Source organism: Staurois parvus, unplaced genomic scaffold (genome assembly GCF_062004578.1).
Source record: "Staurois parvus isolate SC_StPar_1 unplaced genomic scaffold, SC_StPar_1.0 ptg003907l, whole genome shotgun sequence".
NCBI lineage: Eukaryota > Metazoa > Chordata > Amphibia > Anura > Ranidae > Staurois > Staurois parvus.
In genome coordinates, this window is record NW_028321702.1 from 11829 (window position 1) to 38968 (window position 27140).

The 27140-nt window shown below is 51.6% G+C and overlaps 1 protein-coding gene across 1 annotated transcript; it reads right to left on the reverse strand.

The window, feature by feature from the left end:
- On the reverse strand, window positions 1–26830 carry LOC149427300 (charged multivesicular body protein 1b). Its single transcript, XM_089668152.1, has 6 exons — window positions 26655–26830; window positions 23362–23430; window positions 23165–23272; window positions 21283–21326; window positions 11722–11794; window positions 1–2374 (listed from the first exon to the last, which is right to left on the reverse strand). Exons 1-6 carry the CDS (start codon window positions 26712–26714, stop codon window positions 2330–2332), a joined length of 399 nt encoding a protein of 132 aa, XP_089524278.1. The 5' UTR covers window positions 26715–26830; the 3' UTR covers window positions 1–2329.
- Window positions 26831–27140: the final 310 nt, after the last annotated feature.

The window sequence follows — 27140 nt, forward strand, 5'->3', positions numbered from 1 at the left end:
CAGAGAAAACAAAACAAAAGTTTATTAAAAGCAAGGCAGAGAAGAGAACAGATCGGCGGGAAGAGGGAGGCAGACCGAGTGCCGGATGGTTATATACAAGATGTCGGCAGACGCCGGGAAATGGAATTCTGCAGCCAAAAGTCCAACGCGTTACATACACACCCAATATACACAAAGAGAGACGAGGATGAGGACAGACCGGAGGGGTGGATGGAGTCTGGGGACAGACCGGAGGGGTGGATGGAGTCTGGGGACAGACCGGAGGGGTGGATGGAGTCTGGGGACAGACCGGAGGGGTGGATGGAGTCGGAGGACAGACCGGAGGGGTGGATGGAGTCTGGGGACAGACCGGAGGGGTGGATGGAGTCTGGGGACAGACCGGAGGGGTGGATGGAGTCTGGGGACAGACCGGAGGGGTGGATGGCGTCTGGGGACAGACCGGAGGGGTGGATGGAGTCTGGGGACAGACCGGAGGGGTGGATGGAGTCTGAGGACAGACCGGAGGGGTGGATGGAGTCTGTGGACAGACCGGAGGGGTGGATGGCGTCTGGGGACAGACCGGAGGGGTGGATGGAGTCTGGGGACAGACCGGAGGGGTGGATGGCGTCTGGGGACAGACCGGAGGGGTGGATGGCGTCTGAGGACAGACCGGAGGGGTGGATGGAGTCTGTGGACAGACCGGAGGGGTGGATGGCGTCTGGGGACAGACCGGAGGGGTGGATGGAGTCTGAGGACAGACCGGAGGGGTGGATGGCGTCTGGGGACAGACCGGAGGGGTGGATGGAGTCTGAGCTCCTCCATATTCGTCAGGAGGAAACTCGCGGAAGCGCCATCACCGCACACCGAACTCACACCCATCAGATGCATCAGGAATTCTCAGGATGGACAGAGAGGAAATAAATCTTCGGATTGCTCAATGGAGGTTCCATAATAATTCGACCTGCCCTCGCTCCATCCGACTTTAGAGCATAGCGTGGGGTTTACTTTTATGATTTAATTTTCCTTGAAGAGAATTTGCTGTTTTTTTCTACACTCGGTCCTGTTCCGTCATCGGCCTCTGATAAATAATCACAGACTTTGTTCTTAGAGTTTATTGTAGTTGCTGAAAAGAGCAATTTTAAATACAAACTAAGCCATCAAAACACAACGAACGCACGCGGCGATGAGCCGGGTCTGAGCTCTTCCAATCACAGCAAGACAAACAGTATCATCAATTACCCAGGGGAACTGCGGGGGCAGGACTATGTGCATAGCTGCCCAATCCAAGAGGACAGTATCATCAATGACCCTGGGAACTTCAGGGGCGGGACTATGTGCATAGCTGCCCAATCCAAGAGAACAGACAGTAACATCAATGACCCTGGGAACTGCGGGGGTGGGACTATGTGCATAGCTGTCCAATCCAAGAGAACAGACAGTAACATCAATGACCCTGGGAACTGCGGGGGTGGGACTATGTGCATAGCTGTCCAATCCAAGAGAACAGACAGCATCATTAATGACCCTGGGAACTGCGGGGGTGGGACTATGTGCATAGCTGTCCAATCCAAGAGAACAGACAGCATCATTAATGACCCTGGGGACTGCGGGGGCAGGACTATGTGCATAGGTGCCCAATCCAAGAGAGTACACAGATCATCGATGATCCTGGGGGGTGGGACTATGTACATAGCTGTCCAATCCAAGAGAACAGACAGCATCATTAATGACCCTGGGGACTGCGGGGACGAGACTATGTGCATAGGTGCCCAATCCAAGAGAACAATCAGTATCATCAATGATCCTGGGGGGTGGGACTATGTACATAGCTGCCCAATCCAATAGACCAGGGTGACTTGCAGAGGGGCAGAACTATGTGCATGGCATCCAATCCAGGATACTGTCCAATCCAGGACAGTATTATCAATGATCTGGGAGACTCCGAGGGGCGGAACTATATGTAAAGCTGTCCAATCCAGAAAAGAGAACGGGCAGTATCATCACTGTCCCGGGGGACTGCAGGAGGCGGGACTCTGGGCATAGCCATCCAATCCAGGAGAGAGAATCAGACTTCCTATTAAAGTGCTAGAAGAGACATAATCAATTCCCAGAGGAATGGGGTGGTCAGTGGTGCCCCGCAGGGGACGTCCCTCCTGCATCTTCATCAATATGGCGGATGGATGGCGAGGTCACCAGGCTCTGTTGGGTCTTTGATGAAGCCGTCAGTAAGGAAGCATCTTGGGGATATTATTTTTGTTTTTATATGGAAATATAGAAAGAAAACACATTTGGTATGTACCATATATACACAGCAAAATGCAGATAATGCACTTCGGGGAAAAGGCTCCGCCTACACCTGATCACGCAGACGCGCCAACCGCTGCGACAGCTCGTCCTGCAAGACAAACCGAAGGAATATTACAGACGAAGAACAATAAAGTCAGCCAGTTACAGTCACCTACCTGGCGATACATATTTAATGAATCCTCCATGACAGCACACAGGAGAGAGATCCGCTCCAAACATGAACACACCACGCGCGCGCGCGCGCGCATGCACACACACACCACTCCCCCCCCCAGGACTTTAAAGGAGATCTCCTCCCTACCGCCTCAGATCAGAAACTAGCAAACCAAACCCTTCCCATACAATACAGAGAGAGGGATCTGCTGTCCTGGAGGATTCCCGGAAGATCAGACATAACTGACTGGTCTCAGCCATTCTCCAGGATGGCTCAGAGGATTCATGAACATGCCATTTATAACCAGACTGACAGCTATATGTTCAGGGGGCAAGAAACCCCCCCCCCCCCCGGGGCATGTCATGCTGAGAGTGAAAATGGGGGATTCCCTGAGCCACAGTCATGGGGGTCCCGTGCCGCCATCTTGGTTCTTTCTCAGTCAGTTGCCTCTTCCAGGTTCAGGTTGCCTGGCCCCAATGACAAGTCTGGTGCTGCCCTCCTGTGACGAGAGTCACTTTGGGTGGGGGGCCCATGGAACACAGCTCACTTTGGAGAGGTGGGGAGACCCGTCTCAGCTCCCCATATCCCTCCTATGTGTGAGTCACCCTGTGCCTGTTAGAGGTACAGGGTGGAATGTCCTGCTATTGTGTAGACATGTATAGGTGGGGAGTGGGGGTTGTTCATTGTTTAATGCCATGTGGTTGTCCCATTGTTCTATTGTGTGTCTTGCTTGGGAGCAGACTATTATGGGATGTATGTGTTTGTGTATTGGCTTGGTGGGGGGTGTCTGCTGTGTGTCTCGTTACTAAATGTATTGCCCCGCCCTGTGTGTATATATATATCTATCTTGTGTCTGTGTTAATATAAACTATTTCCTGGTTTTCGTCAAGTCTGGTGTTGTCTCGTCTTGTATGGTCAGCGGTGGGGTCGGTGGATCTGTGTTGGGACAGGGAAGCTGGAGTCTAACGGAAATACCCGAGTGCAGTCGGGGTCCGGTTCCGTTACAACCCCCCGGCCACTCTGCGTGGGCTCCTGTAGCCTCCTGGGATACATGATGAGGGAGCTGATGGAGCAGGACACATTATACCAAGCCATCAGCAGGCGGGTTGTTCGGGTTCTTGCACCTAGCCCCTTGATGATGCGCCACTGTACATACAATGTGCAGGCGATTGTCCCAGAGCCTCCTGGGAGGACAGAAGTATCTCAGAAGGGTTTGGGAAGGGGGAGGTGGGAAATAAATGTAATATCTGTTTTATGAGGGATTGGGGGGATCCTCCTAGTCACGTGCCCCACGCATGCCCTAGTAGCGGATGACGGATCAGTATAAAGGGCCGGTATCATGTGACTACTATGACCAATCACAGCAGTCATATGACATTTGTACACAATGAATGGCAGGCACAGCCATTCTTTGTGTACTTTTGTGATTATCTCTGCGATTGGTCACAAGGATCACATGGTACAGACATGTACCATGTGATTACCTGTGGCCAGTCACAACTCATCACAAGACTATTCAAAAAATGGCTGTATGGCTTATAAGCAATGATAATGTAATGTATATATATTCCCTCCTAGATTGTAAGCTCCAAGGAGCAGGGCCCTCGGGCCCCTCGTGTGTTGTATTGTTACTGTACTGACTCCCATTATATTGTACAGCGCTGAGCACACTGTTGGCCCCATAAACCCTGTATAGTAATATATATATCCTGGTCACCCCCCTCAGAGTAGTACAGTGTCACTATGGTAACACTGCACGGATCTGGTGAATGTTAAAAAAATTTTTTTTACAAAATTAAAAAAATTTACAACTTCTAAAAAAACTCGCCACGCCTTTTATTAAATAGCTCAGACTGTCTACTTTCCAAAAAGGGGTCATTTTGGGGGATATCTGTACCGTCCTGACATTTGGGGGGGATATCTGTACCGTCCTGACATTTGGGGGGGAGATCTGTACCGTCCTGACATTTGGGGGGGAGATCTGTACCGTCCTGACATTTGGGGGGGAGATCTGTACCGTCCTGACATTTGGGGGGGAGATCTGTACCGTCCTGACATTTGGGGGATATCTGTACCGTCCTGACATTTGGGGGGGAGATCTGTACCGTCCTGACATTTGGGGGGGAGATCTGTACCGTCCTGACATTTGGGGGGGAGATCTGTACCGTCCTGACATTTGGGGGGGAGATCTGTACCGTCCTGACATTTGGGGGGAGATCTGTACCGTCCTGACATTTGGGGGGAGATCTGTACCGTCCTGACATTTGGGGGGATATCTGTACCGTCCTGACATTTGGGGGGATATCTGTACCGTCCTGACATTTGGGGGGATATCTGTACCGTCCTGACATTTGGGGGATATCTGTCCCGTCCTGACATTTGAGGGATATCTGTACTGTCCTGACATTTGGGGGATATCTGTACTGTCCTGACATTTGGGGGGATATCTGTACCGTCCTGACATTTGGGGGATATCTGTACCGTCCTGACATTTGGGGGATATCTGTACTGTCCTGACATTTGGGGGGATATCTGTACCGTCCTGACATTTGGGGGATATCTGTACCATCCTGACATTTGGGGGGGTACTTGTACCGTCCCGACATTTTAGGGCCTCAAGAAATTAGATCAGCCGTCTCCATAACTTTCCTACAGACTAAATAAACACGGATTTGGGGTGTTTTCACCCAAGAAATGGAGCCGAATACGTTTTGGCCTAAATTTATGAAGAAAAATTATTTATCTGCAAAATTTTATAACAAAGACTAAAAAACCTTTTTTTTCACATTTTCTGTATTTTTTTGTTTATAAAGCAAAAACTAATAAACCAGCGAGGTGATTAGATACCACCAGAAGAAAGATCTATTTGTCTACAAAAAAAACAGAATTGTCATCTGGTTACAATGTTGCATGGCGGAGTCCTTGTCACTGAAGGTGTGACAGTGGATTGGGCAGGAAGGGCTGGAAGTGTCCGGAACTGAAGGGGTTGAAGCTGAAGAGGATACAGAAAAGTCATCGGCTTCCCTTCTGCAGAATGATTTCTAGTCTGACCAATCACTCGTCTCTTCTCTCGGGTCCTAACATTCACATTCCCTGTTCAGTGACCGGACATCCCGGCCTCTCTGTGTTCTGCGGGACCACCAGTCACATGACCGCCCTCCTGACATCAGAACCGAAAGCTGGGCCTTTGTACCGCCTCTGCCTACCCAGCTCCGCCTATCCTCCTCCTGCTCCACCAATCCTCGCCCAGCTCCGCCTATCCTCCTCCTGTTCCACCAACCCTCGCCCAGCTCCGCCTGTCCTCCTCCTGCCCCACCAACCCTCGCCCAGCTCCGCCTATCCTCCTCCTGCCCCACCAACCCTCGCCCAGCTCCGCCTATCCTCCTCCTGCCCCACCAACCCTCGCCCAGCTCCGCCTATCCTCCTCCTGCCCCACCAACCCTCGCCCAGCTCCGCCTATCCTCCTCCTGCCCCACCAACCCTCGCCCAGCTCCGCCTATCCTCCTCCTGCCCCACCAACCCTCGCCCAGCTCCGCCTATCCTCCTGCTCCACTAACCTTCGTCCAGCTCCGCCTATCCTCCTCCTGCTCCACCAACCCTCACCCAGCTCCGCCTATCCTCCTCCTGCTCCACCAACCCTCTCCCAGCTCCGCCTATCCTCCTCCTGCTCCACCAACCCTTTCCCAGCTCCGCCTATCCTCCTCCTGCTCCACCAACCCTTGCCCAGCTCCGCCTATCCTCCTCCTGCTCCACCAACCCTCGCCCAGCTCTGCCTATCCTCCTGCTCCACCTATCCTTACCCAGCTCCGCCTATCCTCCTGCTCCACCAACCCTCGCCCAGCTCCTCCTATCCTCCTCCTGCTCCACCAACCCTCGCCCAGCTCCTCCTATCCTCCTCCTGCTCCACCAACCCTCGCCCAGCTCCTCCTATCCTCCTCCTGCTCCACCAACCCTCGCCCAACTCCTCCTATCCTCCTCCTGCTCCACCAACCCTCGCCCAGCTCCTCCTATCCTCCTCCTGCTCCACCAACCCTCGCCCAGCTCCTCCTATCCTCCTCCTGCTCCACCAATCCTCACCCAGCTCCGCCTATCGTCCTCCTCCACCAACCCTCGCCCAGCTCCTCCTATCCTCCTCCTGCTCCACCAACCCTCGCCCAGCTCCTCCTATCCTCCTCCTGCTCCACCTATCCTCACCCAGCTCCGCTTATCCTCCTCCACCAATCCTCGGCCTGCTCCGCCTATCCTCCTGCTCCACCTATCCTTACCCAGCTCCGCCTATGCTCCTCCTGCTGCACCCATCCTCACCTAGCTCTGCCTATACTCCTCCTGCTCCACCAATCCTCGCCCAGCACCGCCTATCCTCCTGCTCCACCAATCCTCGCCCAGCTCTATCCTCCTCCTGCTCCACCAATCCTCACCCAGCTCCGCCTATCCTCGCCCAATTCCTACCCCCGAGGAGCACAGCCATGTAAAAACACACAGGAGTGAAAAAAAAAGAGAAGAAATGAGTAAAGAAGTGAAGATGAAAACGGGGTTCACAGGGGGAGAGGTGGAAACACATCGGTGCAGTGCCAGGGCAATGTCCATTACCGCCCCCCAGGTGTAAAATGTAAAGTGCTCCCCCTGCCTATGATCTGTGAACTTCCTCAGCAGCATAGTTCGCAGGCCCTGGCCTTTTTGCCCCCCACCCCCCCCTAGTTCTGCCTACCCCCTGGCCCGCCCGGCGCTGTGTCTGAGACATGGATATGATGGCGGTCTGCAGTCCGGAGCTGTGATCTGCTGACATTATCAGATAACTGACACATACAGCACTCTGCTCTACTGCCATTTATTTACAGAAGATAAAAGGCAAGATAAGTGGCAGTTTCACAAGCTGGATCTGAATGGAGGTTCTGTCTGTTAACCCTTCACACATGGAACAGAGAATCCGTGCAATATACTGCCATTACCACCCCCCCCCCCCCCCACAGGAGGTGACTGATCTCCGCTCTTATTTCTTTACAGAAGATAAAAGCTGAGTGCACTATATGTGGGTGACGGAGTCCGCACATCGCAGGTCCGGGCTGCCAGCATCCTGATGTCTCAGATGAGTCTCTGCTTCCCCCTAATGTAATGTGAACGATGGGATCCACCACTGCCGGGCTGTACATTTACCCGATTCCAGGGCTGGCCAATGTACATTCACCCGATTGCTAGGCTGGCCAATGTACATTCACCCGATTCCAGGTCTGGCCAATGTACATTTACCCAATTCCAGGGCTGGCCAATGTACATTCACCCGATTGCTAGGCTGGCCAATGTACATTTACCCGATTTCCAGGGCTGGCCAATGTACATTTACCCAACTGCAGGGCTGGCCAATGTACATTTACCCAATTCCAGGGCTGGCCAATGTACATTTACCCAATTCCAGGTCTGGCCAATGTACATTTTCCCAATTCCAGGTCTGGCCAATGTACATTTTCCCAATTCCAGGTCTGGCCAATGTACATTCACCCGATTCCAGGGCTGGCCAATGTACATTTTCCCAATTCCAGGGCTGGCCAATGTACATTTACCCAGTTGTTGGGCTGGCCTGTGTACATTTACCCAATTCCAGGGCTGGCCAATGTACATTTTCCCAATTCCAGGGCTGGCCAATGTACATTTTCCCAATTCCAGGGCTGGCCAATGTACATTTTCCCAATTCCAAGGCTGGCCAATGTACATTTACCCAATTCCAGGGCTGGCCAATGTACATTTTCCCAATTCCAGGTCTGGCCAATGTACATTTTCCCAATTCCAGGTCTGGCCAATGTACATTTACCCAGTTGTTGGGCTGGCCTGTGTACATTTACCCAATTCCAGGGCTGGCCAATGTACATTTTCCCAATTCCAGGGCTGGCCAATGTACATTTTCCCAATTCCAAGGCTGGCCAATGTACATTTACCCAATTCCAGGGCTGGCCAATGTACATTTTCCCAATTCCAGGTCTGGCCAATGTACATTTTCCCAATTCCAGGTCTGGCCAATGTACATTCACCCGATTCCAGGGCTGGCCAATGTACATTTTCCCAATTCCAGGGCTGGCCAATGTACATTTACCCAGTTGTTGGGCTGGCCTGTGTACATTTACCCAATTCCAGGGCTGGCCAATGTACATTTACCCAATTGCCGGGCTGGCCAATGTACAAGGTTAGAGGTGATCCATGCAGATAATAGAGGGAAGGCAGATCAGATAGAAACCACGCAAGGCGTCCTGGGTTGTGGAAAGCACACACTACAGAGGGATGTGCTTTGTTCATTTTTAATTTCAGAGGTTTACAACCACTCAATGTAAACTTTTAACATGTGTTTCCTCCCCAACAACATTCACATGCGTGCTGAGCCACTACATGCGTGTTTTTCTATGTGCTGCATTATGAAGTATACATACCTGGTGATCCTGCCAGCTTTCTGTATTGTGGCCCCCTTCCTGTTCCATTCTGTCAGACCAATGGATGTGCGGGGGTCCTGTAATGGGACAACACAGGCTAGCACAGCCTCTGCCCGGCCCTGACAGAAGTGACTGACAGCGGCTCCCGACAGCAAGGTATGATGGGCCTGATACGCCCTCTGCCCTTCCAGGAGTGAAATACAGCAGCACTAGGTATCACGGGATGATAGGGCGACATTTCCCCGGCACTTCTAGGAGTGATTGACAGCAGCTTCTGACAGCAAGCAATAAGGCCGACGTATGCCCCGCCCAGTCCTGCTGGAAGCGACTGACAGCGGCTTTGACAGCAAGGTATGATGGGCCTGACACGCCCTCTGCCCTTCCAGTAGTAAAGGACAGTTGCAAGGAATGATAGGGCCACCATGTCCCCGGCCCTTCCAGGAGTGACGGACAGCGGCACCCAATACTAAGGGATGATAGGGCCACCATGTCCCCGCCCCTTCTAGGAGTGACTGGCAGCGGCACCCAATAGTAAGGGATGATAGCCACCATGTCCCCGCCCCTTCTAGGAGTGACGGACAGCGGCACCCAATAGTAAGGGATGATAGGGCCAACATGTCCCCGGCCCTTCTAGGAGTGAGACAGCGGCACCCAATAGTAAGGGATGATAGGGCCACCATGTCCCCGCCCCTTCTAGGAGTGACTGACAGCGGCACCCAATAGTAAGGGATGATAGGGCCACCATGTCCCCGGCCCCTCTAGGAGTGACGGACAGCGGCACCCAATAGTAAGGGATGATAGGGCCACCATGTCCCCGCCCCTTCTAGGAGTGACTGACAGCGGCACCCAATAGTAAGGGATGATAGGGCCACCATGTCCCCGGCCCCTCTAGGAGTGACGGACAGCAGCACCCAATAGTAAGGGATGATAGGGCCACCATGTCCCCGCCCCTTCTAGGAGTGACTGACAGCGGCACCCAATAGTAAGGGATGATAGGGCCACCATGTCCCCGCCCCTTCTAGGAGTGACGGACAGCGGCACCCAATAGTAAGGGATGATAGGGCCACCATGTCCCCGGCCCTTCTAGGAGTGACGGACAGCGGCACCCAATAGTAAGGGATGATAGGGCCACCATGTCCCCGCCCCTTCTAGGAGTGAGACAGCGGCACCCAATAGTAAGGGATGATAGGGCCACCATGTCCCCGCCCCTTCTAGGAGTGACTGACAGCGGCACCCAATAGTAAGGGATGATAGGGCCACCATGTCCCCGGCCCCTCTAGGAGTGACGGACAGCAGCACCCAATAGTAAGGGATGATAGGGCCACCATGTCCCCGCCCCTTCTAGGAGTGACTGACAGCGGCACCCAATAGTAAGGGATGATACAGCCGACAAATCATGGGCACTGGCATTGGCTGGATGCTGCAGACGGGACTCTCCCCATCTCAGCATAGATACAAAGGAGGTGCTGTGAGCCGCAGTCACATGACCAGCTACAATCCTGCGAATACGGGACAGATTGATACAAATGAAAAATGACGACTTTGGTTACTAATAAGGATTGCAATGGGGATAAGACGGGGAAATTCACATAACAACAAGGCCAACTGACATGCAGGTATGCAGGATGGAGTGTCAGAGGGGGGGACCAGCCGGGAGGGGGGACCAGCCGGGAGGGGGGGGGGACCAGCCATTAGGGGGGGGGGGGACCAGCCGGGAGGGGGGGGGACCTGCCGGGAGGGGGGGGGACCAGCCGGGAGGGGGGACCAGCCGGGAGGGGGGGACCAGCCGGGAGGGGGGGACCAGCCGGGAGGGGGGGACCAGCCGGGAGGGGGGGACCAGCCGGGAGGGGGGGACCAGCAATCTTCCACTCTCTGAGGGAGCACAGACATATAAAGTGGTTGTAAACCTCAGACATGAAATATGAACAAAGCACATCCCTCTGTAGTGTGTCCTTGTCTCAGTCCAGAGCACTGAGTGTCATTTCTGTCTGCTGCCTCCTTCCTCTGCTCTCAGAATGAGTCACTAATGACAAGTCTTTCCGACACCAAGAGAAAAATGGTGACAGGGGGAGAAGGTCCAGCACACAGCCTGTGATTGACAGCATTAGCTCTGTTCCTGTAAGCTGTGTGAAGGGGGGTGTCTTTTTCCTCCAATCAGCTCTCAGAGCTCGCCTCACTGATGTAACAATAGCTACCCGCCCCCAGACCTGAGAGATCCTGTGTAAACTCTGCACTTTGAATAGATGTAGGGGAAAGATGCAGCAGATAAAAAGGTACAAATTATGTAGGAGGATTTGGAGAGATCCTGTGTAAATTCTGCACTGTGAATGGATGTAGGGGAAAGATAGTACAGATAAAAAGGTACAACTTATGGAGGAGGATCTGTATATCACCTGAGGCCAGTCACTTCACTGAGTATATGGAGGGTTTGCAACCACTTTACCAATAGACTCTCTTGCACCATCCTCCTGTCGGTGGCGGGGCCTGTGCACACCTGACCAGGGGTGGACTGACCATTTGAGCACTCGGGCATTGCCCGAGGGCCCGTGGTCAGTAGGGGGCCCCATGAGATGCCCCTGATACCTTTAATTGGCTTTTTCGGGTGTTGGCGAGGACAAAGGGGCCCCATGATCCCCTATTGCCCGGGGGGCCCCATGAATTGTCAGTCCGCCCCTGCACCTGACTATATCCATGAGCAGGGGGAAGAGCCTTCCACTGTGCAGCAGTGATGAGGTTTCTGAAGGGGAGGAGGATACCCTGTCTGGTGGGCGGAGCTATGTTTCATGTGTCGTCCTGGACGATGACCACCAGGGAAGGGATTGGGTGTCGCATTTCTATGAAGTCTATGAGGATGAGACGTCTCACCTGTTCTGTAGATGCTACACTGGTTCCTACAGAGCCCGTCTGTCCCTGAGGAAGCTCCATGTTCAAGTCGAGTCTGGAAACACAGAAAGACAACACATGAATTGCACTGCAAAGTGACAGCTGCAATCTGGGCATTGGCTGTGTGACGAAAAAACAGACAGTTCTTATTTCAGATACTTTGTAACAATTTTGTACAGATATATAGTAGTAGCTACACCATATTGCCAAAAGTATTGTCCCCGCCCCCCCCCAAATCATGTGATTCAGGTGTTCCAATCCCCTCCATATCATGTGATTCCGGTGTTCCAATCCCCTCCCTATCATGTGATTGAGGTGTTCCAATCCCCTCCCTATCATGTGATTGAGGTGTTCCAATCCCCTCCCTATCATGTGATTCCGGTGTTCCAATCCCCTCCCTATCATGTGATTCCGGTGTTCCAATCCCCTCCATATCATGTTATTCCGGTGTTCCAATCCCCTCCATATCATGTGATTCCGGTGTTCCAATCCCCTCCCTATCATGTGATTCCGGTGTTCCAATCCCCTCCCTATCATGTGATTCCGGTGTTCCAATCCCCTCCCTATCATGTGATTCCGGTGTTCCAATCCCCTCCCTATCATGTGATTCCGGTGTTCCAATCCCCTCCATGTCATGTGATTCGGGGGTTCCAATCCCCTTCCTATCATGTGATTCAGGTGTTCCAATCTCCTCCATATCATGTGATTCAGGTGTTCCAATCCCCTCCATATCATGTGATTCAGGTGTTCCAATCCCCTCCATATCATGTGATTCAGGTGTTCCAATCCCCTCCATATCATGTGATTCAGGTGTTCCAATCCCCTCCATATCATGTGATTCAGGTGTTCCAATCCCCTCCATATCATGTGATTCAGGTGTTCCAATCCCCTCCATATCATGTGATTCAGGTGTTCCAATCCCCTCCATGGACACAGGTGTATACAGTCAAGCCCCTAGGCATGCAGACTGCTTCTACAAACATTGGTGAAAGAATGGGTCGCTCTCAGGAGCTCAGTGACTCCAAGCGTGGTCCCGTGATAGGTGGCCACCTGGGCAATAAGTCCATCCGGGACATTTCCTGGCTACTAAATATTCCACGCTCAACTGTTAGTGGGATTATAACAAAGTGGAAGCCACTGGGAACAACAGCCACTCAGCCACCAAGTGGTAGGCCACGTCACATGACAGGGCGGGGTCAGCGCATGCTGAAGCGCACAGTGCGCAGAAGTCACCAACTGTCTGCAGAGTCAATAGCTAAAGACCTCCAAACTTGGTGTGGCCTTCAGATGAGCCCAACAACAGTGCGTAGAGAGCTTCATGGAATGGGTTTCCATGGCCGAGCAGCTGCATCCAAGCCTTCCATCACCAAGTGCAATGCAAAGCGTCGGATGCCGTGGTGTAAAGCATGCCGCCACTGGCCTCTAGAGCAGGGAAGGCGTGTTCTCTGGAGTGACCAATCACACTTCTCTGTCTGGCAATCCGATGGACGTGTCTGGGTTTGGCGGTGGCCAGGAGACCGGTACTTGCCTGACTGCATTGTGCCAAGTGTAAAGTTTGGTGGAGGAGGGATTATGGTGTGGGGGTGTTTTTCAGGGGTTGGGCTTGGCCCCCTAGTTCCAGTGAAGGGAACTCTTAAGGCGACATTTTGGACAATTTCATGCTCCCAACTTTGTTGGAGGAGTTTGGGGATGGCCCCTTCCTGTTCCAACATGACTGCCCACCAGTGCACAAAGCAAGGTCCATAAAGACATGGAGGAGCCAGTTTGGGGTGGAGGAACTTGACTGTCCTGCACAGAGTCCTGACCTCAACCCCATAGAACACCTTTGGGATGAATTAGAGCAGAGACTGCGAGCCAGGCCTCCTCCCCCGACATCAGTGCCCCTCCCCCGACATCAGTGCCTGACCTGACAAATGTGCTTCTGGAAGAATGGTCCAACCTTCCCATAGACACCCTCCTAAACCTTGTGGGGGGCCTTCCCAGAAGAGTTGAAGCTGTTATAGCTGCAAAGGGCGGGGCCAACTCAATATTGAACCCTACGGACTAAGACTGGGGGGCCATTAAAGGTCATGAGCGGGGGAAAGGGCGGGGCCAACTCAATATTGAACCCTACGGACTAAGACTGGGGGGCCATTAAAGGTCATGTGTGTGGAAAGGGCGGGGCCAACTCAATATTGAACCCTACGGACTAAGACTGGGGGCCATTAAAGGTCATGTGTGTGGAAAGGGCGGGGCCAACTCAATATTGAACCCTACGGACTAAGACTGGGGGGCCATTAAAGGTCATGTGTGGGGAAAGGGCGGGCCAACTCAATATTGAACCCTACGGACGAAGACTGGGGGGCCATTAAAGGTCATGTGTGTGGAAAGGGCGGGGCCAACTCAATATTGAACCCTACGGACTAAGACTGGGGGGCCATTAAAGGTCATGTGTGTGGAAAGGGCGGCGGCCCGACACTGTGGGCAAAATGGTGTATAAACGGGGGAAGGGGGGCGGGGGGTGCAGGGACAATGTAGTGTATATACGTGGGGGACAATACTCGGGGCAATGTAGTGTATATACGGGGGGGGCGGGGACAATGTAGTGTATATACGGGGGGGCGGGGACAATACTTGGGGCAATGTAGTGTATATACGAGGGGGGGCGGGGACAATACTTGGGGCAATGTAGTAGATATACGGGGGGGGGCGGGGACAATGTAGTGTATATACGGGGGGGCGGGGACAATACTTGGGGCAATGTAGTGTATATACGAGGGGGGGCGGGGACAATACTTGGGGCAATGTAGTAGATATACGGGGGGGGCGGGGACAATGTAGTGTATATACGGGGGGGCGGGGACAATACTTGGGGCAATGTAGTGTATATACGAGGGGGGGCGGGGACAATACTTGGGGCAATGTAGTGTATATACGAGGGGGGGCGGGGACAATACTTGGGGCAATGTAGTGTATATACGAGGGGGGGCGGGGACAATACTTGGGGCAATGTAGTGTATATACGAGGGGGGGCGGGGACAATACTTGGGGCAATGTAGTAGATATACGGGGGGGGGCGGGGACAATACTTCGGGCAATGTAGTGTATATACGAGGGGGGGCGGGGACAATACTTGGGGCAATGTAGTGTATATACGGGGGGGCGGGGACAATACTTGGGGCAATGTAGTGTATATACGGGGGGGCGGGGACAATACTTCGGGCACGGTGACTACGCTGCCGATACACCGTAAGCCCCCAGAGGAAGGATCTACAAACCTAAACATGTTTTCTTGCTGTATCAGAGGAAGGGAATTTCATCATTCAGAAGCCAGAGAGAGATTGAGAGCCGCTGGGGCAAAGGAGACAATATTCATGGGGTGGGGGAGGAGGCCGGACCCCTTATAGGAGAATGGGGGAGGGGAATGGGCGCTGTAAAGGGTCTCTGATTCTGTAAGGGGGTCTCCAATGCTGCACCTGTTCAGGAGAATAGGGGGAGGGGTCTGAACTATCAGGGGTCTCCAAGGCTGCCCCTGCACAGGAGAATAGGGGGAGGGGTCTGAACTATAGGGGGTCTCTAGTGTTGCCCCTGTACAGGAAAATAAGAGGAGGGCTCTGTGAGCTGTAGGGGGTCTCCAATGCTACCCCTGTACAGGAGAATAGGGGGAGGGGTATGTGAGCTCTAGGGGGTCTCTAATGCTGCCCCTGTAAAAGAATAGGGGGAGGGGCCTCTGAACGGCAGGGGGACTCCAATGCTGCCCCTGTACAGGAGAATAGGGGGAGGGGTCTGTGAGCTCTAGGGGGTTTCCAATGCTGCCCCTGCACAGGAAAATAGGGGGAGGGGTCTGTGAGCTCTAGGGGGTTTCCAATGCTGCCCCTGCACAGGAAAATAGGGGGAGGGGGCCTGTGAGCTGTAGGGGGTTTCCAATGCTGCCCCTGTACAGGAAAAAGGGGGAGGGGGCCTGTGAGCTATAGGGGGTTTCCAATGCTGACCCTATTCAGATACATTATATATGGTGTGGTGGGAGGAGATTGGACTCCATTATAAAATAACGGGGAGGCTGGGAAAGGAGGGGGGGGGGAGGTGTTCTGTGAGCTGCAGGGGGTCTCCAATGTTTCCCCTGTACAGGAGAATAGAGGGAGTGCTCTCACCATCGCTGGATCCCAAACAATGGCGCTCTCACGTCACTTCCGGTCGCTGCACAGACTAAGTCGGAAGTGACGAAACAAATTCTGCCGTGTTTACAGATCTACTGTCAGCACAGATTCAGCCAAATGCAGCAAAGGTGATTGGACGGCACTTCACAGTACAGATGGACAATGATCCAAAACACACCGCAAGAGCAACCCAGGAGGAAGGAAAAGAAGTGGAATATTCTGCAATGGCCGAGACAGTCACCTGATCTCAACACCATTGAACAAAACTAAAGGAAGAAAGACCCCCAACCATGGGTTCCAGACATCAGGCAAAGCATCAGAAAGGAGGAAACCCAGTCTTTGGTCACGTCCATGGGTTCCAGACATCAGGCAAAGCATCAGAAAGGAGGAAACCCAGTCTTTGGTCACGTCCATGGGTTCCAGACTTCAGGCAAAGCATCAGAAAGGAGGAAACCCAGTCTTTGGTCATGTCCATGGGTTCCAGACTTCAGGCAAAGCATCAGACAGGAGGAAACCCAGTCTTTGGTCACGTCCATGGGTTCCAGACTTCAGGCAAAGCATCAGAAAGGAGGAAACCCAGTCTTTGGTCACGTCCGTGGGTTCCAGACTTCAGGCAAAGCACCAGAAAGGAGGAAACCCTGTCATTGGTCACGTCCATGGGTTCCAGACTTCAGGCAAAGCATCAGAAAGGAGGAAACCCAGTCTTTGGTCACGTCCATGGGTTCCAGACTTCAGGCAAAGCATCAGAAAGGAGGAAACCCAGTCTCTGGTCATGTCCATGGGTTCCAGACTTCAGGCAGTCATTGCCAGTAAAGGATTCTCAGCAAAATATTAAAAATGAACATTTTATGATTCTATTCATTTGTCCAATGACATTTCAGCCCCTGAAGATGGAGGGAGTATAAAAATGGTAAACACGAATATGCAGCGTTAGATATCGATACAATGTAAATACATGAATAATGACGGATAGAAATGCCAAGATGACGTCATCGTGTCCACAAGGAGGTAAGAGCTGATTATGTGCTTGTTACTCCACCCCGGGGCGAATCCCTGCTCATGTACTCTGGAGTTCCCGAGTGCCATTGAACAACCTGTTGCTGTGAGACCCCAAATGGTTACAAAGCTGTGGATGGAGAATTACTGATAACAATCTAAGACCACCTATAATTTGGGGTCTTATCTCTTGGTGGAACCCTTTGAAGAGCACCATTAGGAGTCTGGACGGCGCTGGACCTGCCGGTGAGCCTGTGGTGACCCCCAAGCGTGAATCACATCATTCCTGAGAGTCTACCACAACACCGGATCAGGGGCGGACTGACCATTTGGAAACTCGGGCACTGCCCGAGGGCCCGGGGTCAGTAGGGGGCCCCATGAGGTGCCCCAGGTACCTTTTTCATAGGCTTTTTTGAGTTTGGGCAAGGACACAGGGGCCCCATGATCCCCCATTGCCCGGGGGGCCCATGAGTTATCTGCCCCTGCACCGGATGTTGCCATATCCGCTGACCAGACCTAGATGCCGCTACGGATGTTACATACAAACATACATACATACATACATACAACGCTCAGATTGTATGTACGTCTGGTAAGGGGGTTATTGTACTACGACTTCACGCCAGCAAGCTTCTATCACGGAACACCAAGTGCAATTCTGTACCACTTGGCCCTTTGACTGTCTTAACATTGTCAGTTTTGGAGTAACAAGCAGGGTGGATGAAAATCAATGATTTTTAAAAAAAAAAAAAAAAAAAAAAAAAAAAAAAAAAAAAATCGGATTTTTTTTATTTAAATCGAATTTTTTTTATTTAAATCGGATTTTTTAAAATAAGATGCTTTTTGAGGAAAATCTATTACCATCCAAAGGTTATTCCATCATGAAATAAAGATGAGTTTTGTAATTATGTAGAATAAGGCTGTATATGTTTGGTACATAAATCCCATGACTCCATTCACAATGTCAGCCCCTCCCTCCTCACACTGTCAGCCCCTCCCTCCTCACACTGTCAGCCCCTCCCTGTTTGGTACATAAATCCCATGACTCCATTCACAATGTCAGCCCCTCCCTCCTCACACTGTCAGCCCCTCCCTGTTTGGTACATAAATCCCATGACTCCATTCACAATGTCAGCCCCTCCCTCCTCACACTGTCAGCCCCTCCCTCCTCACACTGTCAGCCCCTCCCTCCTCACACTGTCAGCCCCTCCCTCCTCCGTTTGGTACATAAATTCCATGAATCCATTCACAATGTCAGCCCCTCCCTCCTCACACTGTCAGCCCCTCCCTCCTCCCTGTTTGGTACATACATCCCATGAATCCATTCACAATGTCGCTCTCCCGAGGTGTCTGTAGGATTATTGGGCAGTTTCTCTGCCTACAAGATATGATCACAGATGTTCGGTTTACTTTGCAGTTATAAAACTGACTGGGACTCAGCGGAGATCACATGACTCTTCACAGCAAAAATGTTATAACATGAACAGAGGTAAGAAAGACCTTCATCCTAACTTCTACACACCGATGAATACAGAATCAGCCCCTTCAGTGCCAAGGTGCAAGAAGTTCAGTGAATAGAATAGAAACAATATTTGTCTGATTGTTTGGAGTGGAATAGATCTGCACAAGAAGAAAGTGAAACTAAGTGTGAGGAGGGAGGGGCCGACAGCGCGAGGAGGGAGGGGCCGACAGCGCGAGGAGGGAGGGGCCGACAGCGCGAGGAGGGAGGGGCCGACAGCGCGAGGAGGGAGGGGCCGACAGCGCGAGGAGGGAGGGGCCGACAGCGCGAGGAGGGAGGGGCCGACAGTCTACGTTTCTTAAAATATATATTTTGTTTAGCCAAATTAGTTACCAAACATGGATGTTTAACCATTAGCCGCCTGTCCAATGGCCGTTTGACGGCTTCAGATGTGTTCCTCCATTCCGGGTGGACGCCATTTGGCGTGCTCCCGCACATGCGACGTTTACTATGGTAACATTGTACTATTTTGGTCATAGTAAAATATGAAAAAAAATCTTAAAAAATTTTTTAAAAAATGTAATAAAAAATTAAATATAATAAAAAAAAAAAAAAATTAAAAAAAATATATATTTTTTTTTTTTCATACTGTCACCAGTCAGTGTCCCTGTTCACCGCCATGCCAGTTATATGATGACGCTGTACTGCACTGGTGACAGTATGTAAAAAAAAAAAAAATAGTGAAAATAATTTTTTTCATTTTTTCATTTTCGGAAAAATTATGACAAAAAAAATACAACTTCAAAAAACTCGCCATTCCTCTTATGAAGTACGTCGGACTGTCTACTCTGCAAAAAGGGGTCATTTGGGGATATCTGTACTGTTCTGACATTTGGGGGATATCTGTACTGTCCTGACATTTGGGGGATATCTGTACTGTCCTGACATTTGGGGATATCTGTACTGTCCTGACATTTGGGGGATATCTGTACTGTCCTGACATTTGGGGGGATATCTGTACCGTCCTGACATTTGGGGGATATCTGTACCGTCCTGACATTTGGGGGATATCTGTACCGTCCTGACATTTGGGGGATATCTGTACTGTCCTGACATTTGGGGATATCTGTACTGTCCTGACATTTGGGGGATATCTGTACTGTCCTGACATTTGGGGATATCTGTACTGTCCTGACATTTGGGGATATCTGTACTGTCCTGACATTTGGGGGATATCTGTACTGTCCTGACATTTGGGGGGATATCTGTACTGTCCTGACATTTGGGGGGATATCTGTACCGTCCTGACATTTGGGGGATATCTGTACCGTCCTGACATTTGGGGGATATCTGTACCGTCCTGACATTTGGGGGGGATATCTGTACCGTCCTGACATTTGGGGGGGATATCTGTACCGTCCTGACATTTGGGGGGGATATCTGTACCGTCCTGACATTTGGGGGATATCTGTACCATCCTGACATTTGGGGGATATCTGTACCGTCCTGACATTTGGGGGATATCTGTACCGTCCTGACATTTGGGGGATATCTGTACCGTCCTGACATTTGGGGGATATCTGTACTGTCCTGACATTTGGGGGATATCTGTACTATTCTGACATTCTTGGACCTCAAGAAATTAGATTGGCTGTCAGTACTTCAGGATTGATCAATATTCAGATCTATCCCATAGTTTGTGAACTCTATAACTTTCCTACAGATAAATAATACATCCTGATTTGGGTTATTGTCACCAAAGACATGGAGCAGAATACATCTCGGCCTAAATTTATGAAGAACAATTATTTATTTGTAAACTTTTATAACAGAAACAAAGAAAAACGTGTTTTTTTTCAAAATTTGTGGTCTTTTTTTGTTAATTTAGCAAAAAATAAAAACCCCAGCGGTGATTAAATACCACCAAAAGAAAGCTCTAGTTGTGTGAAGAAAATGATAAAATTTTAGTTTGGGTACAATGTTGTATGACCGCGCAATTGTCATTCAAAGTGTGAGAGTGTTGAAACCTGAAAACTGGCCTGGGGGGGGGAAATTGCCCGGTATTGAAACGGTTAAGCAAAGAACAGATGCTGGAATGTTATTGTTTCAGTTGAATAAATCTATTTACATTGTTGTTATTAAGGTGATGATTATCTTTCTCCTTCCTAAATACAACAGAAAAGTTGTCCAAATATGACTGATTAACCTATTAAACTGGGGATAAAAAAAACTAATATGGAAAGTTGTTATTCTAAAAATCTTCATCTACTTGTATATTAAAGTTATACCAGAAGAATTAGTCTTTATGTAGAAAACGAGGATTTACATCAAATCCACCCTGGTCACCAGCACATAATCAGCTCTTCCCTCCTTGTGGACACGATGACGTCATCTCTATCCGTCATTATTCATGTCTTTACATTGTATCATATTCATCTTTACCATCTGCTATGAGGTGCTGAGTTTTGCCTTTACATGCCAGCGGCTCCCCATCATTCTCCTATGATATTGGGGTGCGCTCGCTCATGCATTTGTGTATACAGACGGTCGCGGTCCCAAAAACTTGTGCCTGATATTGATGTTCGACCCCTTGGACTAAAGCTGAACGTCTGCGCTTCGCATTCATTCCGATTGTTTGGTTTAATTTATTCTGGTGGCTTACAGAGCCAAAAGGATGAAAATTGTGTCCGTGTGCAATATATACATATGTTGTGTAGGAGGAGATCGGACCCCTTCCAGAGGAACAATGAGGGCTTGGGGGGGGGGGGGGGGGGGCTTTCAGCTGTCTGGGGGTCTTGCACAGAGATTGTGTAGATAGAGGAGGTCCTGTGACAGAGGGCTTCGAGTATACGGTCCCTTGACAAGGGGAGAGATGCAGGAGGAAGACCTCCGGAGAGCAGTCGGGGGAGGGGAAATCAACGGATCGACTTCTTTTACAGAAGAATGACTCACCCGGCTTCATCCGCCATCTCCTGTAATAGATTGTCCACCTGACCCTGAAATCAGAGAAGAGATTGTGACGGATCAAAGTTCTGATAGATATCTACAAGCAGGAAGAGAATCAGTACCAGGGACCGCACACAGAGATCAGGGGCCACACACACACACACAGAGAGATCAGGGGCCGCACACAGAGATCAGGGGCCGCACACAGAGATCAGTCGGAGATCAGGGGCCGCACACAGAGATCAGGGGCCGCACACAGAGATCAGGGGCCGCACACAGAGATCAGTCGGAGATCAGGGACGGCACACAGAGATCAGTCGGAGATCAGGGACGGCACACAGAGATCAGTCGGAGATCAGGGGAGGCACACAGACATCAGGGGAGGCACACAGACATCAGGGGAGGCACACAGACATCAGGGGAGGCACACAGACATCAGGGGAGGCACACAGACATCAGGGGAGGCACACAGACATCAGGGGAGGCACACAGAGATCAGGGACGGCACACAGACATCAGGGACGGCACACAGACATCAGGGACGGCACACAGAGATCAGGGACGGCACACAGACATCAGGGACGGCACACAGACATCAGGGACGGCACACAGACATCAGGGACGGCACACAGACATCAGGGACGGCACACAGACATCAGGGACGGCACACAGAGATCAGGGACGACACACAGAGATCAGGGACGGCACACAGAGATCAGGGACGGCACACAGACATCAGGGGAGGCACACAGACATCAGGGGAGGCACACAGACATCAGGGGAGGCACACAGAGATCAGGGACGGCACACAGACATCAGGGGAGGCACACAGAGATCAGGGACGGCACACAGAGATCAGGGACGGCACACAGAGATCAGGGACGGCACACAGAGATCAGGGACGGCACACAGAGATCAGGGACGGCACACAGAGATCAGGGACGGCACACAGAGATCAGGGACGGCACACAGAGACCAGGGACGGCACACAGAGACCAGGGGCGGCACACAGAGACCAGGGGCGGCACACAGAGACCAGGGACGGCACACAGAGATCAGGGACGGCACACAGAGACCAGGGACGGCACACAGAGACCAGGGACGGCACACAGAGACCAGGGACGGCACACAGAGACCAGGGACGGCACACAGAGACCAGGGGCGGCACACAGAGACCAGGGGCGGCACACAGAGACCAGGGGCGGCACACAGAGACCAGGGGCGGCACACAGAGATCAGGGACGGCACACAGAGATCAGGGACGGCACACAGAGATCAGGGACGGCACACAGAGATCAGGGACGGCACACAGAGATCAGGGACGGCACACAGAGATCAGGGACGGCACACAGAGATCAGGGACGGCACACAGAGACCAGGGACGGCACACAGAGACCAGGGGCGGCACACAGAGACCAGGGACGGCACACAGAGACCAGGGGCGGCACACAGAGACCAGGGGCGGCACACAGAGACCAGGGGCGGCACACAGACATCAGGGGCGGCACACAGACATCAGGGGCGGCACACAGACATCAGGGGCGGCACACAGACATCAGGGGCGGCACACAGACATCAGGGGCGGCACACAGACATCAGGGGCGGCACACAGACATCAGGGGCGGCACACAGACATCAGGGGCGGCACACAGACATCAGGGGCGGCACACAGACATCAGGGGCGGCACACAGACATCAGGGGCGGCACACAGACATCAGGGGCGGCACACAGACATCAGGGGCGGCACACAGACATCAGGGGCGGCACACAGACATCAGGGGCGGCACACAGACATCAGGGGCGGCACACAGACATCAGGGGCGGCACACAGACATCAGGGGCGGCACACAGACATCAGGGGCGGCACTCAGACATCAGGGACTGTACCTGTGGGGTAGTCAGTGTTGTCGTGTTGCTCATGGAGTCCTCCATCTGTTGGGTCTGAACATCGAGGGTCTCGAATTGGTGTTCGAATTTGTCCATTAATGCGGAGATCTACAATGAAGGAATCAGGATGTGATCTTCAGAGAAATACAAAAAAAAAAAAAATCTTCAAACACGAGAATTTCTCCTCCACATCTCACCTTCTCCAGGTTCATACTCTTCAGTGTGGCGTCCATCGATTTCACCACTCCGGCCATCGACTTGGTGACCTGGAATAGAGGACGAATAAAGCAGATAAACCACAAAGCAAGGAGGTCCCGAGTCCCCTATACAGATCCTATCACTAGAGGGGTCACCGGCAGGAGGAAGGAGGTCCCGAGTCCCCTATACAGATCCTATCACTAGAGGGGTCACCGGCAGGAGGAAGGAGGTCCTGATTCCTCTATATATCTATATCCCAATAAAATCAGCTCCAGATAGAACAATCATCGGTATCAGTGGGGGGAATAGTGCCCCATCATTGGTGTCAGTGGGGGGAATAGTGCCCCATCATTGGTGTCAGTGGGGGGAATAGTGTCCCATCGTTGGTGTCAGTGGGGGGAATAGTGCCCCATCATTGGTGTCAGTGGGGGGAATAGCGCCCCATCATTGGTGTCAGTGGGGGGAATAGTGCCCCATCATTGGTGTCAGTGGGAGGAATAGTGCCCCATCATTGGTGTCAGTGGGAGGAATAGTGCCCCATCATTGGTGTCAGTGGGAGGAATAGTGCCCCGTCATTGGTGTCAGTGGGAGGAATAGTGCCCCGTCATTGGTGTCAGTGGGAGGAATAGTGCTCCATCACTGGTGTCAGTGGGAGGAATAGTGCCCCATCATTGGTGTCAGTGGGAGGAATAGTGTCCCATCATTGGTATCAGTGGGAGGAATAGTGCCCCATCATTGGTGTCAGTGGGGGGAATAGTGCCCCATCATTGGTGTCAGTGGGGGGAATAGTGCCCCATCATTGGTGTCAGTGGGGGGAATAGTGTCCCATCATTGGTGTCAGTGGGAGGAATAGTACCCCATCATTGGTGTCAGTGGGAGGAATAGTGCCCCATCATTGGTGTCAGTGGGAGGAATAGTTCCCCATCATTGGTATCAGTGGGAGGAATAGTGTCCCATCATTGGTATCAGTGGGAGGAATAGTACCCCATCATTGGTGTCAGTGGGAGGAATAGTGCCCCATCATTGGTGTCAGTGGGAGGAATAGTTCCCCATCATTGGTGTCAGTGGGAGGAATAGTTCCCCATCATTGGTGTCAGTGGGAGGAATAGTGCCCCATCATTGGTGTCAGTGGGAGGAATAGTGTCCCGTCATTGGTGTCAGTGGGAGGAATAGTATCCCGTCATTGGTGTCAGTGGGAGGAATAGTGCCCCATCATTGGTATCAGTGGGAGGAATAGTGCCCCATCATTGGTGTCAGTGGGAGGAATAGTGTCCCGTCATTGGTGTCAGTGGGGGGAATAGTGCCCCGCCATTGGTGTCAGTGGGAGGAATAGTGTCCCGTCATTGGTGTCAGTGGGAGGAATAGTGCCCCATCATTGGTATCAGTGGGAGGAATAGTGCCCCATCATTGGTGTCAGTGGGAGGAATAGTGTCCCGTCATTGGTGTCAGTGGGGGGAATAGTGCCCCGCCATTGGTGTCAGTGGGAGGAATAGTGTCCCGTCATTGGTGTCAGTGGGAGGAATAGTGCCCCATCATTGGTGTCAGTGGGAGGAATAGTGCCCCATCATTGGTGTCAGTGGGGGGAATAGTGCCCCATCATTGGTGTCAGTGGGAGGAATAGTGCCCCATCATTGGTGTCAGTGGGAGGAATAGTGCCCCATCATTGGTGTCAGTGGGAGGAATAGTGCCCCATCATTGGTGTCAGTGGGAGGAATAGTGCCCCATCATTGGTGTCAGTGGGAGGAATAGTGCCCCATCATTGGTGTCAGTGGGAGGAATAGTGCCCCATCACTGGTGTCAGTGGGAGGAATAGTGTCCCGTCATTGGTGTCAGTGGGAGGAATAGTGCCCCATCATTGGTGTCAGTGGGAGGAATAGTGTCCCATCATTGGTGTCAGTGGGAGGAATAGTGCCCCATCATTGGTGTCAGTGGGAGGGTAAGATACCAAGGGACAGATAAAGGAACGCAAAGGGCCGCAGTTTGGAGACCGCTGGTATAGAAGCGAATGACGGTGTCATGATATAGAAATCGGGATTTGGAGATCAGTGGCCTATCAATTCATTTGTGAATACTCCTTGGAATCCAGTTGGTTCCTCCGGGATTTGGGCTGCTACCAGCATTTCCCAGCTGCCCTCCACCTTCCTCCTCGTGGACAGATATGGCGGCTCAGCCAAGCGGAGAATCTGCATCCCTGGAAGATCAGGACTACGCATGTGCCACAGGAGGGCCAGGCTGGGCCTGAACATCTCTTAGCCCTTTCAGGTGTGGGGTGTGGGTGCAACTTTAATATATTTTTATTTATTACATAGGAACCAAAAGCCCCCCCGTGATACTCTTCTGTCGTGACAGGTTCTCTTTACTGTTCTGCTGTGACGGGTTCTCTTTACTGTTCTGCTGTGACGGGTTCTCTTTACTGTTCTGCTGTGACGGGTTCTCTTTACTGTTCTGCTGTGACGGGTTCTCTTTACTGTTCTGCTGTGACGGGTTCTCTTTACTGTTCTGCTGTGACGGGTTTCTCTTTACTGTTCTGCTGTGACGGGTTCTCTTTACTGTTCTGCTGTGACGGGTTCTCTTTACTGTTCTGCTGTGACGGGTTCTCTTTACTGTTCTGCTGTGACAGGTTCTCTTTACTGTTCTGCTGTGACAGGTTCTCTTTAGTGAGACCTCAGAGTTGTACCGCCCCCCAATGTCTCCCCTGTCCTCTATTAAAGTGAATGCAGCACGGATCATACTCCAGTCACTTCTTCCCCGGCCACAGCGACCAGAGAGAGTGACACCCTGGACCCCGACGGGACGGAATCTAAGCCCCTCCTGCATTTTTATCAGCCAGCCAATGGATTTTCTCTGGTCTCCCTTTACCTGGCAACACCCTCCATGCAATTCCTGAACACACAAGTGGGAAACTGGAGCCCGACAAACATGGGGGTGGGGGGGGGGGTGCATGGAAGCGATCAGAAGGCTATACAGTTGCCCAATTACTTTCACACAGTGTGGTCACCATAGAACAGGAAGTGTGTTGCTGGCAGGATCAAAGGAAAAAAAAAAGAAAAAAAAGAAAACTAATGCAGCCGCCACATCGAAGGACTGATAATCTGCAATATCTGACATTTCTCTTCCCTAGATACACTTTATCTTCGCAGCCGTCATTGGTATGAATATCCGACAACATAAAATGCGGATTTCACCGCCATCCATGAAGAGGTCGCTCTACGGGCCGCAGAATGTGAACAAAGAGCGCAGGAACGCAGCGCGCGTCATAACCCGCTGAACCCGCACTGCCTGCCCCGCTCACCTTGCCCATGGTCACCGCTGTCTGCACTCTCGCCGCTACCGCGTCCACTCTGGCGCTCATCCGCAGGAAGTTTATGCCCTGATTCTTCTGCCGGATGGCGTTCTCCGCGTGGATGCGAGCGATCTCCGTATTCCCCTTCTGAATGGCCTGCAGAGAGCAACATCCGCGGAGCGAGAGAGACCGTCAGAAAAGAGAAAACAACAACAACATCCTGAGTGTCCGATACAAGAATAATAATAATAATAATAATAATAACAACGACATCCTGAGTGTCCGATACAAGAATAATAATAATAATAATAATAATAATAATAATAACAACAACAACGACATCCTGAGTGTCCGATACAAGAATAATAATAATAACAACAACAACAACGACATCCTGAGTGTCCGATACAAGAATAATAATAATAACAACAACAACGACATGCTGAGTGTCCGATACAAGAATAATAATAATAATAATAACAACAACGACATCCT

What these genes read in the sequence shown, in the direction of transcription:
- LOC149427300 (XM_089668152.1), bottom strand. Translation starts at nt 26,714, where the DNA reads ATGAGCGCCAGAGTGGACGCGGTAGCGGCGAGAGTGCAGACAGCGGTG. An exon ending in CAGCGGTGACCATGGGCAAG is followed by an intron (nt 23,431 to 26,654) that starts GTGAGCGGGGCA and finishes CCTCTATTCCAG; the next exon opens with GTCACCAAGTCGATGGCCGG. An exon ending in GTGTAGCATCTACAGAACAG is followed by an intron (nt 2,375 to 11,721) that starts GTGAGACGTCTC and finishes TTTGTCTTGCAG; the next exon opens with GACGAGCTGTCGCAGCGGTT.